This window comes from Bos indicus, chromosome 4 (assembly GCF_029378745.1).
Source record: "Bos indicus isolate NIAB-ARS_2022 breed Sahiwal x Tharparkar chromosome 4, NIAB-ARS_B.indTharparkar_mat_pri_1.0, whole genome shotgun sequence".
Classification (NCBI taxonomy): Eukaryota; Metazoa; Chordata; class Mammalia; order Artiodactyla; family Bovidae; genus Bos; species Bos indicus.
The window spans coordinates 26,176,167-26,190,293 of NC_091763.1; the positions used below are offsets into that span (position 1 = coordinate 26,176,167).

At 36.3% G+C, this 14,127-nt stretch overlaps 1 protein-coding gene and 1 pseudogene across 1 annotated transcript in view; one reads left to right on the top strand and one right to left on the bottom strand.

Annotated features, from left to right (window-relative positions):
• AHR (aryl hydrocarbon receptor) overlaps positions 1–8,850 on the top strand; it is a 52,222-nt gene extending 43,372 nt beyond the window's left edge. Inside the window, exons 10-11 of the mRNA XM_019958504.2 lie at positions 2,272–3,514; positions 6,779–8,850. Of these exons, the coding sequence (XP_019814063.1) occupies positions 2,272–3,514; positions 6,779–6,913 (1,378 nt within the window). The 3' untranslated portion in view covers positions 6,914–8,850. The remainder of the gene's footprint in view (positions 1–2,271; positions 3,515–6,778) is intronic.
• A 351-nt stretch (positions 8,851–9,201) lies between these two features.
• LOC139182857 (U2 spliceosomal RNA) lies at positions 9,202–9,329 on the bottom strand (annotated as a pseudogene).
• Positions 9,330–14,127: the final 4,798 nt, after the last annotated feature.

Consider the following 14,127-nt stretch of genomic DNA (forward strand, 5'->3'; position numbering starts at 1 on the left):
GCACACATTTTCTCTACTCTGGAGAATTGATTTGTGTATGTGGCTTTGAGGGTAAGGATCAGAATTAGTCTTTTTCCCTTATATGGACATTTAATCAACTAGTAACATTTATTCAAAAGATGATTTTTTTGAAAAGACCACCTTTTCCTCACTGCACTACATTTCAATCAGAGGATTGTATCTGTGATTCTGCTTCTCCGTTCCATTGGTCAAGTTGGCGGTTTTTATTCCAAAGCACATTGTCTGTCTTAACTATTCTGTATCTTGATATGCCTTGATATCTTTATGCCCACCATCTTGTTTGTTCAGAATTTTTGTTCTCCTTGGATAGAGTCTTGGCCTCTTCTTTACCCTTTATATTTCCATATATATTTAGAAATCAGTTGCCAATTCCTATGGGAAAATCTGTTGAGAATTTTAACGGGACTATACTGAAATTATAGTTCCTTTTGGAAAAATTAACATCTTTATATTGAATCTTGCAACCCATGAATATGGCAGTCCATGTGTACGTACCCGTGTTTTCATCTTAATAATGGGCTGTATTGTTCTTACCTGAGTCTTATACATATTTTAATTTTATTCCTAGATATGTTCTATGATGTTGTTTTAATTGGTGTGCATATATATTATATATAATATATAGAAATAGTTGAGTTTTTAATATTGGTGTTTTATATCTAGTGACCTTACTTCAACTCCCTGATTAATTCTAATAAGATGTCTGTAGACTTTTAAGGTTTTCTAATATGTCCTATGTAGTTTGCAAATAATTTTTTTCTTTTAACCTTTAGACTTAGTTTTGGTCTTTAACTTCTTCCATTGTACTGGCTAGGCCCTCAGTAGAATGCAATGGAAATAATGATAATTCAGTTTGGTATTATTCCCAACTTTAAGGGAAAAAGACTTCAAATACTTGATCATTTCATATGATATTTGTAAGTACTGGGTTTATTGTTTCAGGTTTAAAAGCATCCCTTTCTTTAGTTTACCAGAATATCATCATCATGAGTGGTTGTTGAATTTTTACACCAAATACTTACTTCGCATTCATCAAATTTACACCAAATACTTACTTCACATTCATCAACATCATGATTTTTCTCCTTTATGCTCTTATTTTCTTTCTGTTCTATAAGTTCTGTACTCATATAATTTTAAGAAATATTTTCTGGTATTAGGAATTTGTGCCCTGTCTTAGTCACTATTCCTAGAAGGCCATTAATTTTATTATCCTTCTCAAGGAGTCAGCTTTTGTTTTATTGATTTTCTTCCCATTATACATTTGTTACCTATTTATGTCTGTTCGTTATTATTTCCTTCCTTCTACTCGTCTTGGGTATAATTTGAATTTCTTTCCACCTTTTTCTATTTTAATGTATTTGGTTAAGGTATTAGTTTTTCTTTAAGTATGATTTTAACCACAGTCCTTTGTCTTTATCATTCAGTTGAAAGTATGTGCTAGTATTTATTTTGACTTGTTTATTCAGGAATTATTTAGAAACATAAGTGTTATGTACTGTTCAATACTAGGGGATTTTCTAGTTGTCTTTTTGTTACTTTAAATTTAATTCCACTGAGGTTAGACAATAGCCTGAAGGAATTCAGTCCTTTGAAATTTGTTGTGGCTTATTTTATAATCTAGTGTATGGTCAGTGTTGATAAAATATCCTACATACGCTTGTCAAGACTACACGTTCTTTTGTATGTATAGTATTCTTTACATATCAGTGGTCTAGTTTGTTTTGTTCATGTTTTTATACATTTGCTATTTTTGTTTGCTTGTTCTATCAGTTATTAAGAGGTTGTTAGACCCATTTGGAGCTCTTTACCTAATACCAGCATTCAATTTTACACATATACACACTACATAGTATATATGAAACTATGACATTGATTTCATGCCTTAACCTAACTTATGAATTCTTTTCCCATGCAAAAAATTTTAATTTTCATATGTCAGTCTTCCTTTAGAGCTTTATATTTCAGCATGCCTCACTTGTATATTTGGATCTGTATTCCATTCAGAATTTGTTTTTTCAGGTAGGGACGGAATCTGAGAGTGAAATTTTTGGACAAATTCTATCTAAATTTAACAATTTTAAGTACTCGTCATCAGAAAGATTTCTCTCAAATTTATGTTCACCTCTAGCAAACTTAACTACTGTGTATTTTGCATGCTAGTTTTTCTTTTTTTTAATTTATTATTTTGGAAATATTTAGGATACACCTTTTTCTAATACATGCAAACTTTCTTGTGCCCAACTGTAGAGATGAAGAAGGAATGGAGCACTTAAACAAGCGCAATATGAAGTTGCCATTTATGTTTACCACTGGAGACGCCATTTTATATGAGATAAGCAACCCTTTTCCTTCCGTAATGGATCCCTTACCAATAAAGACTAAAAATGGTGCTGGTGGAAAAGAGTCAACCACCACATCAGCTCTAAGTAAGGATTCCCTCAACCCCAGTTCCCTCCTGAATGCCATGATGCAACAAGATGAGGCTATTTATCTCTATCCTGCTTCAACTAGTACACCGTTTGAAAGGAATTTTTTCAGTGACTCTCTGAATGAGTGCAGTAACTGGCAAAACAGTGTTGTACCCATGGGGAGTGACAGTATCCTGAAACATGAGCAGATCAGCCAGTCTCAGGACATGAACCCAACTCTCTCTGGAGATCATACCGGGCTCTTTGCAGATAACAGAAACAGTGACTTGTACAACATTATGAAACACCTAGGCATTGATTTTGAAGACATCGAACACATGCAGCAGAATGAGGAATTTTTCAGAACGGACTTTTCCGGTGAAGATGACTTCAGAGATATTGACTTAACAGATGAAATTCTGACCTACGTTGAAGACTCTTTAAATAAGCCTGCCTTCGGGTGTTCAGGGTACCCTCAGCAGCCATCCATGGCTCTGAACCCTAGCTGTATGGTCCAGGAGCAGCTCCAGTTAGACCAGCAGCAGCTGCAGCCCCATCAGAGGCACACAACAGTGGAGCAGCAGCAGCAACTGTGTCAGAAAATGAAGCACATGCAAGTTAACAGCATGTTCGCAAACTGGAACGCTAACCAATCTGTGCCTTTGAATTGTCCTCAGCAAGACCTCCAGCAGTACGTCTTTGCAGACTTACCTGGGACTAGTCAGGAGTTTCCCTACAAACCTGAGCTTGATCCTATGCCTTACCCCCAGAACTTGATTCCCTATAGTCAGCCTGGGTTGCCACCGCAACCTCAGGGTGCACAGTTAGACTTTCCCATGGGCGATTTTGAACCAGCCCCGTACCCTACCACTGCTTCTAATTTAGAAGATTTTGTCTCATGTTTACAAGTTCCTGAAAACCAACAGCATGGACTCAATCCACAGTCGGCCATGGTAGCTCCTCAGACGTGTTACGCCGGGGCTGTTTCAATGTACCAGTGCCAGCCAGACCCTCAGCACAGCCAGCTGGCTCAGATGCAGTACAACCCAACCACACCAGGCTCACAGGCAGTTGTAAACAAGGTAAGTATGGTCTCAAACTGAGTAAGTCCTTTCAAATGCCTCTTCATACATTATGCTGCTGCTAAGTCATGTCAGTCGTGTCCGATTCTGTGCGACCCCATAGACGGCAGCCCACCAGGCTCCTCTGTCCCTGGGATTCTCCAGGCAAGAATACTGGAGTGGGTTGCCATTTCCTTCTCCAATGCATGAAATAAATACATTATAAACAGATGTAAATTATGAGTTTTCTGTCAGTGACTGATTTTAACCTTTTATCTGTAGCATGTATGGGAGAACATGTCTAATTTGACTATTTTGTGTAAGCTGGTACTTTTACATTACTAATACAAGTATATAATATTTAAAAGAAATAAAGGATGAAAGCATTATGAATACATCCACAAGTTAAAAGTAAAATTACCAAATTAGTTAAAAGTACACGATTTAGAATAATGTTGATTTTTTAAAAAATCTGACCTTTTAAACATGCAGACTTAGAAAGCTTTAAGGTTTTAAAAATAGTTTTTTCAAAGCTCATTTTTTTTTTTTTTTACTGACATAGTTGATTTACATTTTCAGGTATATAACACAGTGACTCAGTATTTTTATAGATTATACTCATTATTATTAAATGTTGATTCTCTTCCTGTTGAAATTGGGTTAAAACCAGTATCGATGTGTTTCCTTCAAATACTTTTGTCCTAGGTGATCTCTGGTAAAAGTCCTAGGCTCCTCAGTGTTCTATCTTCATTTTATCCTTCAAGGTAAAATAGTTTTTTCCCTGGTATCTTAAGAAAAATAAGAAAGATAACTTATCTGGCTTTCTATCATGAGACTCAAGCTGGATGGTTTTAAATGTGTCATTCAGACCCTTCTACCAACATGGTAACTTAAGGTGCTTCCTAATGATTGCTGCTCTTTATGACCACCCAGGAATGTCTTATGCTTGCCTTTATGCTTTTCCATTAGAAAATATGATGTCACCTGTGGGTTTTTCATGGCCTCTATTGTATTAAAATTTGTTTTCCCACTCTTTTGAGTACTTTTGTCATGAAAGGATGTTGAAAATTCTTTTTCTGCTATAATTATAATGATCATGTGTTTATTTTTCCATTTGTTTTTTAAATGTAGAGTGTTACATTAATCAGTTTTTATATAATAAACCATCCTTAAATTCTGGCAAAAAAAAGAAAATATTGAGTTCATGCTGTGTATTTTAGTTGTGAAGCAAATCCCAATAAGACTGTAATAATAGTTTATAAATGTCATTTGCAGCTTTCTCATTAATTGTTTTTTTTTCTGATATTTTTTATACACTTGGTTTGTTTGATTACATATGAGTTTTTCCCTAGAAAAAGACTGTGAAAACTTTTCTTATCCTCATTCCTGACATTGTTCAGTTATATTAAAATGTAACAATGAGGAGTTACAGTCTATCTCACAACATTGCTGCAGAATAAGCACAGGTAGGTAACTTGTAAACTGTAGAGAAGTGAATTTTGTAAAATTATATTCTGAAGAGGGCCTGTATTAGCACCAGTTCCTTACAGTGTGTGCTTTCCCACTGTTTTGTGTTACTTCCTTATGAACAGTAAGAATTCTGGACCTATATATTCCCCCAAGGAATTACTGGACTTCCCTGGTGGCTCAGACAGTAAAGAATCCGCCTGCAGTCAGCAGACCTGGGTTCAATCCCTGGGTTGGGAAGATCCTCTGGAGAAGGGAATGGCTATCCACTCCAGTATTCTGGCCTGGAGAATTCCATGAACAGAGTTGCCTAGAGGGTTACAGTCCATGGGGTTGCAAAGACTTGGAAATGACTGAGCAACTTTAAAAAAAAAAGGAGTTACTAAATCTAAAAAAAGTTGGAACTCCATCTGTGGCTCACATTATATTTCTGTTGACTAGCACTGCTCTAGGCAGTCTTTTCAGGTGACGCTAGTGGTAAAGAACCCGCCTGCCAATGTAGGAGACATAAGAGACACAGGTTCGATCCCTGGGTTGGGAATATACCCTGGAGGAGGAAATGGCAGCCCACTCCGGTATTCTTGCCTGGGAAATCCCATGGACAGAGGAGCCTGGTGGGCTAGGATCCCAAAGGGTAGGACACGACTGAAGTGACTTAGCACACAGTCTCTTTAAAGACAGTTGCTGATGTGCATTGTATTGAGTGATGAAAGTAATTTATCCAAAACCTACCTTTTGCTGAGCAATTATTACCTTCCCTTTGAAAACTTGATAAAGTTTAGAAGGACAGAAACCTCATGTTACATAGGCTTTAGAAAGGTAAATTTCATTTGAAGCAATTGAAGGTATGATTATAGTCCATTACTTTCACTAATTATACTAAGATTCAAAAAGTTCTGTAATCTATAAAAACCTACAGAACTATTAGGAATTATTCAGGTCAGTCGCTCACACGTGTCCAACTCTTTGCAACCCCATGGACTGCAGCACGCCAGGATTCCCTGTTCATCACCAACTAATTATAAGTAACAGGAATTATTCCTGTAATTCCACAGAACTGTGTGTCTCAGGGTCCTCCCCTCCCTCCTTTTTTTCCAGTAGCACTTACGGAAATGAGACTAAATTTCATTGTTAAAAGGCAAGAGCAAGCACTTTACTTTGGTAATTTTTATTTCCACAGTTAGGACAATAATTTTAGTAGTACTTTAAAAGCATATTATGCCAAATATCAAAATGAATCCGCCACAATTTGTAAAGTTTAAAAATAAAATAAAATTTTAAAAAAAAGAAAAAAAAAGCATATTATGAATAAAATTGGTTCTAGAAATCATACCCATGGTATATAGTATGTAAGACATATTAAGAAACCTCTTGCAAATCATAACTTGCCTCTTTTCAGAAAGTTCTGGGTTATCTGTAATCCAGTGTAGTAATCTTGAAGGTAGTTAGTTTACTGATACCTAAAACTTACTGAGATACAATCTGGTCAAAGCAGACTTACTTATGACAGAGAATAGTACCTGTGGTTCGTGACTGGTACTTTCTGATCCAGTGGTTCCTGCCCAAACCAAAGGCATTTCATTGATCAAATAGTCAATGTATGGAGTGCCACATCTGAAGTGAGACAATATCACTCACCTATACTATCTAATGGAGAAACTGAAAGATTGTAAGTGCAACTAATACCTGTGTTCAATATGACTTCACTGAATGAGTTACAATAACAACTCGGAGGATAAAGATTTTAGAACTACATTTTCACATATCTAATGGCTTAATATATATGAAGGATCTGTTCTAATAAGTTGCTGTTTGCAGTTTCAGAACGGAGCAATTTTAAATGAAACGTATCCAGCTGAATTAAATAGCATGCGTAACACTGAGCCTGCCACCCGTCTTCACCCATCAGAAGCCAGACCTTACCCTGATTTGACATCCAGTGGATTCCTGTAATTCCAAGCCCACTCCTCACCTTGGTTTTTGAGTAGTTTGTGAAGCATCACAGAGTAATAAGACTGTCCTTGTTGGATGTCAGCAAGTTCACATGGAGGCATTGATGTACATGTTATTTTTACTGTTATAAAAACATTAAAATCTGGTTTGTAATAAGAGGAGTTAATCGCCTATGCTACCATCATTAGAATAGTATGCTGTCACAAAGGAGCGAAATACCATCTCCAGTTTACAGTATTCTGAAATAATACCACAGAATATACAGAACTTTTTCAGGGAGATATTATGACACTTTTAAATATGAAAAAATGTTCTCTGGTGGAATTACTTCCATCAGATTAAATCAAATACTTTGAGTTTGGAACTTGTAGATTATTAGTGTACCAAATACGAACTATTTCCTTTTACTTTTAGCTTCTGCTTTTATCTCAGAGGTTAAAACAAGTGGTTTGGTGCTTGTATAAAAAGATAATCTCAGTCTGCTCCTCCCTCCTTGGTAATGTAAGTGCCTCACACTTTTTCTACCTATAACACTGTAGGGAGTATATTTTATGTAAAATATATATTTACATAAAATATACTTTTTAAAATTAATACCATTCTGCACACAAACATTATTGGTATTTCTTAAATTCAGTCATTTTTTATTAATCTAGGCATGTTTCAACTGCACTACTCACCCACTTTCTTCAGGTAAAGAGCAAATAATGGTTGAAAAGAGAAATATTACTTACTCTAGTGGTTTCTAGATTTTAATGTCGCCGTGTGCCTTACGTTGAAAAATTTTGGAAGTGGAAATATCTTCCTAAATTTTTTTTTAGTTATTGTAAGAGAGCAGCACTAAAATTTCAAGAGTTTTCAAAAGTAAGAGATATATCACCATTTAGCTTTACTAAAATCTCCACCTTAATAGTTGAATGTTGCCCTGTAAAGAATCTGCTGTTAAATGCAACCCTGAGTATTAACTTAAAATGAAGAGAAGCGGCTTTATTTTTAGCTCTTTAATAAGTACAGCACCCATTTCAATATGTATAAATTCTTTAAAAACTGTTTTAGAGCTGTAATCCTTTAAAATGTAGTATGTTGACTTTATAAATTTCACTTCTTAGTACAGTGGAAACTATTTGTTTTTCTCATATTTGAGGAGTGTTAAGATTGAATATAGCAATGTTTGGTGCAAAGTATTGGTATAAGTGAAAAAAATGGTGCATTGTATAGTTTATAATGAACAACAATATTTGTAAAATGTTTTCAGTCTTTCATTTAAAAATAGTGCATACCTTATTTATGCACATAAATAACTTGTTCGGGTCTTAACATATTTTATCACTGTGTCTTTTTAAGAAAGCAAATTAATCAGACCAGTAATAACTTTACCATCCTTGGGTGACTTAAAAGTGCCACCATCTGACTTTCTTTTACTTAAATAGGACAGCTGAAAGGCATAGACATGTTTTGCATGTATTATATAAAAACAATGAAATCCCAAACTGAAATGTAGTATTAAAATACATTTCTTTTTTTAGTAAATCAGTGTATATAAAAGTGACTTTAGACACAACAGCTAAGTCAGTTTTATGCATTTTCCAACAGAATTTTGAACCTGGACAATGAATTCAAGTGTTGAAAAAAATAAATTTGTCTAAAACATTTCATAATTTGTTTGTAGCAGGAGGAATCACTAAAGATTTAGACCAGATTAATATTCCACTTTTACATTGAAACCTTTCATGAAAAGTCTTCATCTAAATCATTTTTGTTAGTCTCTTCCACATGTTACTGGATGAACTGTTTAGTGGGGGAAAAACAGGCTTCTAAACTGTATGTGAATATGATGACGATCAAGTATACACTTAAAAATTTAAAGCAATATTGTATATTTTTATCTATATAAAGTAACTAAAATTTACCTAATAATAAAATCACATTAAACCCAATACACCTTTGTCTGTATTGCTAAGTGCCAAAGGAAGAATCTTTGTGTAATGCTATATTGAGGGATTTATTTTTCGATGACGTGCACTTCTAAGGATGTGGCTGTTTCTACTCTGATCTTTTTCCTATGCCAGGTTGTTCCTCCAGTACCTGAAGATTTACCAGTGTTCCAGTGTATTATGCATAGCTTTTATTCATTACTCTGCACAATCTAGTGTTTTTCAGTATTACTAAATTTTAGGTAAATGTTTTCATGGGTGTTTCCTCCTTCAAGATGTTACTGCTTACATATGCCATGCATACATTTTTGTTTAAAATATGATTTATAATATCCTTATCAAAAATTGTATACAATAATTTATGGTAATAAAATAATCACCAAGTATCAATAGTATGTTTTAACACAAATTAATTTTGGTCCACATAAAGGAAATGAGCACTTATAGTACACTTGATCTTAGCCAAAAGGCCGAGAAGCGATTGGAAATGAGCACTTATAGTATAGTATTATAATTATGTCAGATGAAGGCAATCTATAATATTTAAGGATAGGTTATGTCAGTAATTCCTAAACTTCTTACGAAGTTCTGCTCCCCTGGATATTTTGGGCTTTACTGGAATATAAAAAAAGACTTCAAGGAAACTCATAGATTAAAATGCTTCTGCAATGGACTGTTCTTTTAAACCTTGCACAATCAGTGTTATAGTTTAGTGGTGGTAGTATTAATTCCATTTTAATAGTATTTTAAGAATATTTATGAAAAAAATTTTAAACAACCCATGTTCTATTTTCGGCTTAGATAAGAAAAGTTATTGCCCAAACTTATGTCTTTATCAAATATAAATGGCATGTTAAGCCTTTGGTATTACATTCATAACTATTAAACACTCACCTTGAATTCTGCAGTTGGCATTATTTGAAGAAAAATTCCTGAGAAAAAGTTTTCATTCTCAGTAACAATTGTTTACATTAATTTTACACTTATTCATCATAACAACTTGATAGTAACATAGCAAATTCCCATTACACCTGAGTCTGAACATTTGAGAAAGACTAACACTGTCTTTTGTCTGAAAAGTGCATAATGTATTCAGTTTCAAATATTTGATCTCAAAGAACCAAGAAAAAAACCCAGATAATCATATTCCTGATGCCTGCTTTCATTTAGTCAGTTGGTTTCCTTTGCATGAATGACTTCAACTTGCCCCCCTGTTATCAAGCCTATCAGACACTGACCAGGGATGTTATTAAGCTACTCACCAGACTAAGGAATATTGCTCTAAGCTTTTTCCCAATGTCTCCAGAGGACCATGCTTCCAATTCCACTAATAACTGAAACTTTCAAAACCCCACAGCACACCCTAAGTGACTATGTACTTTGACCCCGGCAGTACCATTGGCCTCTGCTCTTAAGCCAACCTCCAGTGAGGGAGAAGGAGAACATCCCTTGCCTTCAAGATTAAACACCCTTCCTAATGCCAGCCTCCCACTCCAACCCTCCCTCAACCCTCACCCACCCCCTTGGGAATGACAAGTCTTTTCTCTTATGTCCATGAGGAGGGTTAGCAGATGTAAGCTATTACATATGGAATGGATAAACAAGGTCCTACTGTATAGCAGAGAACTGTATTCAGTATGATAAACTATAATAGAAAAGATTATTTTTAAAATGTATGTGTATGTACAACTGAATCACTTTGTACAACAGAAATTAACATTGTAAACCACTGTATTTTCCTCTTCCAGAATCTTTTCTCTCTCCTATAAGCTTACCTGTGTACAGGTCATCCTCTATCCTGGAAAAAATGTTACTTAATTCTGCATCCCTTTCCTTATCACTTCTTTGCCTCCTTTCTCATAAAACAGTGTCGAGCTCCTGAAATCTTGTTTTCCTCCCATTATGTTGCTCTGTTGAAGTTCACTTAACTTCCTTCTTACCATAGGCTGGTTCTCTGTGGCCCTGCAGCCAAATATATTGTAGCCTCAATGAATGTCTTTCCTCCATTCTCTTCTGTGGTATTAGTTGCCCTGCATCCGATTATTCCTTCAACTCCTCTTCTCTCCTCCCACCTGGCAAGAGTCTCATTTCTGATCACTGTGTATGGTTCCTTCTCTTCACACTGACCCTTTGGAAGCACATCCTTTCTGCGACGACTACTTTTGTGATGAATCCTCTCAAAAACAGATCTTACCTCTGAAATTGTGATAGAGACACCTTATCTCTGATCTATATTTGTAGAGCATCCTTTCCCTCCAAGAGCAGCAGAGTAGAGCTAAGCACTGACACTGAGGTCAGACTCCTGGCTTCAGCACACATATGATGTGAATCCCTGGGAAGGTTTCTTCCTCTCTCTGAGCCTGAGTTTCTGTTTCTACAAAATAAGGATAAGAGTAATGCTTCACTGTATTGTTGGGGTATTCCACAGAGACTTTATGTAAAAACAGTTCTCAGGAGGCCAAAATGGGAACAATTTGAGCAAAACAATAACAGTATTGGATTACAACCCAAGGAATGAAATATCCGTGAATCTATGTTGATATAAAGAGCTGCATAAATAAATGGGGAAAAGGGCAAATCTTCCTAATAGAAGAATCCCGAGTGTAGATAACTATGCCTTCTAATAGATAATTAAGCTTCCAAAGAGCTTAATATCTCCCACCTTCCCTTGAGTGTGGGCTAAACTCAGCCTCTTGCTTCCAAAGAATACAGTAGAGAAAGGGGAAAAGTTAAAAGTTGGCATTATAGAAATCTGTCTGCTGCTGCTGCTAAGTCGCTTTAGTCATGTCCGACTCTGTGCGACCCCATGGACGGCAGCCCACCAGGCTCCCCTGTCCCTGGGATTCTCCAGGCAAGAACACTTGGAGTGGGTTGCCATTTCCTTCTCCAGAAATCTGTCTAGCACCACTTTAACCAAGCAGTCGAGTTTGTCAATAAGTCATGGTGGTCCTCTCAGATATAATCATATGATCAGTACACTTCTGCTCTGTGGCGTTTTCTCAAAAACACGTAACCCTAGTCTAATCATGAGAAAATGTCAGACAAACCCCACAAGGTTTCTGGGAGTGTTCTTCTTCAAAGTGTTACAGTCAAGAAAACCGGAGACTGAGACGTTTTCACAGATTAGAAGACTAAGGAGACGTAACTGTTGGATCTCCTTGCAGTACAAGGAACTGCATAATACATACATAATATACACAATAAATACATAATATAAATACATAATACAACAGTATCTTGGACTGCGTTCTGCAACAGAAAAGAGGCTTTGGTGGAACACCTGTAGAAAGCCAAATTAAAATTTAGGTGATAGTATTGGGCCAGTACCATTCCTAGTTTTACCAAAGTACCATGGTTATGTAGGAGGTTAAAGGAAAATGAATGGAGAGAATAAAGGAACTCTGTATCTTTACAATTTTTATGTAAATCTAAAATTATTCCTAAATAGTTTATTTAAAAATCATGTTTGTATTAAAAACACAGTTTGTTGACTGTCATATAGCAAGTACTGAATAAATGTCCGTAATTACTACTTCCCTGTGATTTCCAGTCAACCTCAGTTGTAGGTAAGTCTCTACATTGGTACTGTTCCTTCTCATTCTGTTTCCTATTTATTTCATGCATATCTAGGTTTTTAGTCTCCAGTGCTCCTTTCTACTTTAATCTCCTGATTATCATCCTTATCAATGATCCTTCTAGCCGTGTTTCCAGAACTCTTACACATCAATATAATAATCTATTTTTCCATTCCAGCTAAAAACAATCACATCTCCAACTTTGAGCATTTGTAGCTGCCTTTTTTCCCCCAACTTCAAATTTCCTTTTCTAATCACACCATCTTCCACTTTCCTGATCCTTTCTTCTTTGTTCAACTAGCTCTTTGCCCTTCTTGTGATCTCCAGCCCTGTGAGTACACATTGTTCTTTCTGAGTCCATCAGCCTGGACCTCTCAGTATCAGGGCGTCAGCAATGTGTTTGCTTGTACCCTGGAATTGCTCACTTCCTTATAGGTAACTGACACTCCAATCCATAGCCCTGGCCAACACTCATCAGCACAGCACATAGCCTGGCCACTTTTTTTCCTGATAAGCCGTTTTGCTAGACAAAGTGACAAAACTGGAATAATGGCCTCACCACAAACTGAACTGGAAGGAAAGCTAAGACAAACCTAGACAGTGTATTAAATAGCAGAGACATTACTTTGCTAACAAATGTCCATATAGTCAAAGCTATGGTTTTTCCAGTAGTCATGAACGGATGTGAGAGTTGGACTAGAAAGAAGGCTGAGCACGGAAGAATTGATGCTTTCGAACTGTGGTGTTGGAGAAGACTCTTGAGAGTCCCTTGGACTGCAAGCAGATTCAACCAGTCCATTCTAAAGGAAATCAGTCCTGAATATTCATTGGAAGGACTGATGTTGAAGCTGAAACTCCAATGCTTTGGCCACCTGATGCGAAGAATTGACTCACTGGAAAAGACTCTGATGCTGGGAAAGATTAATGGTAGGAAGAGAAGGGAACGGCAGAGGATGAGATGGTTGCATGGCATCACCTACTCTATGGACATGAATCTGAGCGAACTACCAGAGTGAAGGATGGGGAGCCTGGTGTGCTGCAGTCCATGGGGTTGCAGAGTCGGACACGACTGAGAGACTGAACCACATACAAACTTTTACCACGTCTATGGCAGAGACTGACAATTACCTAACACCAGTAACATCTTTCCTTCTTTCTCTGTAAGAGAACCCTGACTTTTCTCTGATCATTGAGAGAGAAAAAGGACTACATTTTCCAGACTCCTTTATCGATAGGTATAGCTAATATAAGATCTGGCCAACTATATGAAAGCAAAACTTTTGTGATACTTCCAAGAAGGATGCTGAAATAGAACTAATGCAGCTGCAAGAAGTCTTTTGTGCTTTTTTGCTTTTCCTTTCTAGCCAGCACACATGGATGTGATCAGTGGAGATTCAGCAGCTCTTCTGAACCTTGAAGACAGAAGCCATTAAACTAGGATGGTGAGGTGAAAACAGGACAAGCCAGGGTCCCTCATGATTTAAAACCACAAAATAAACCCTGTCTGCCTACCTCATGACTTCTTACATATAAGATAAAAAGATTTCTGCCTTGGTTAACCCATCATTTTATGATCGCCACAGTATCTCCATCTTCTCACTCTCTCCAATGATACATTATCTCTGACTTGACTCAAAGAAAGTCTGATGTGATAATCAGTTTCCTCCTTTTTTTACCTTTATGTTTTTATCGATCAGTTATCCTC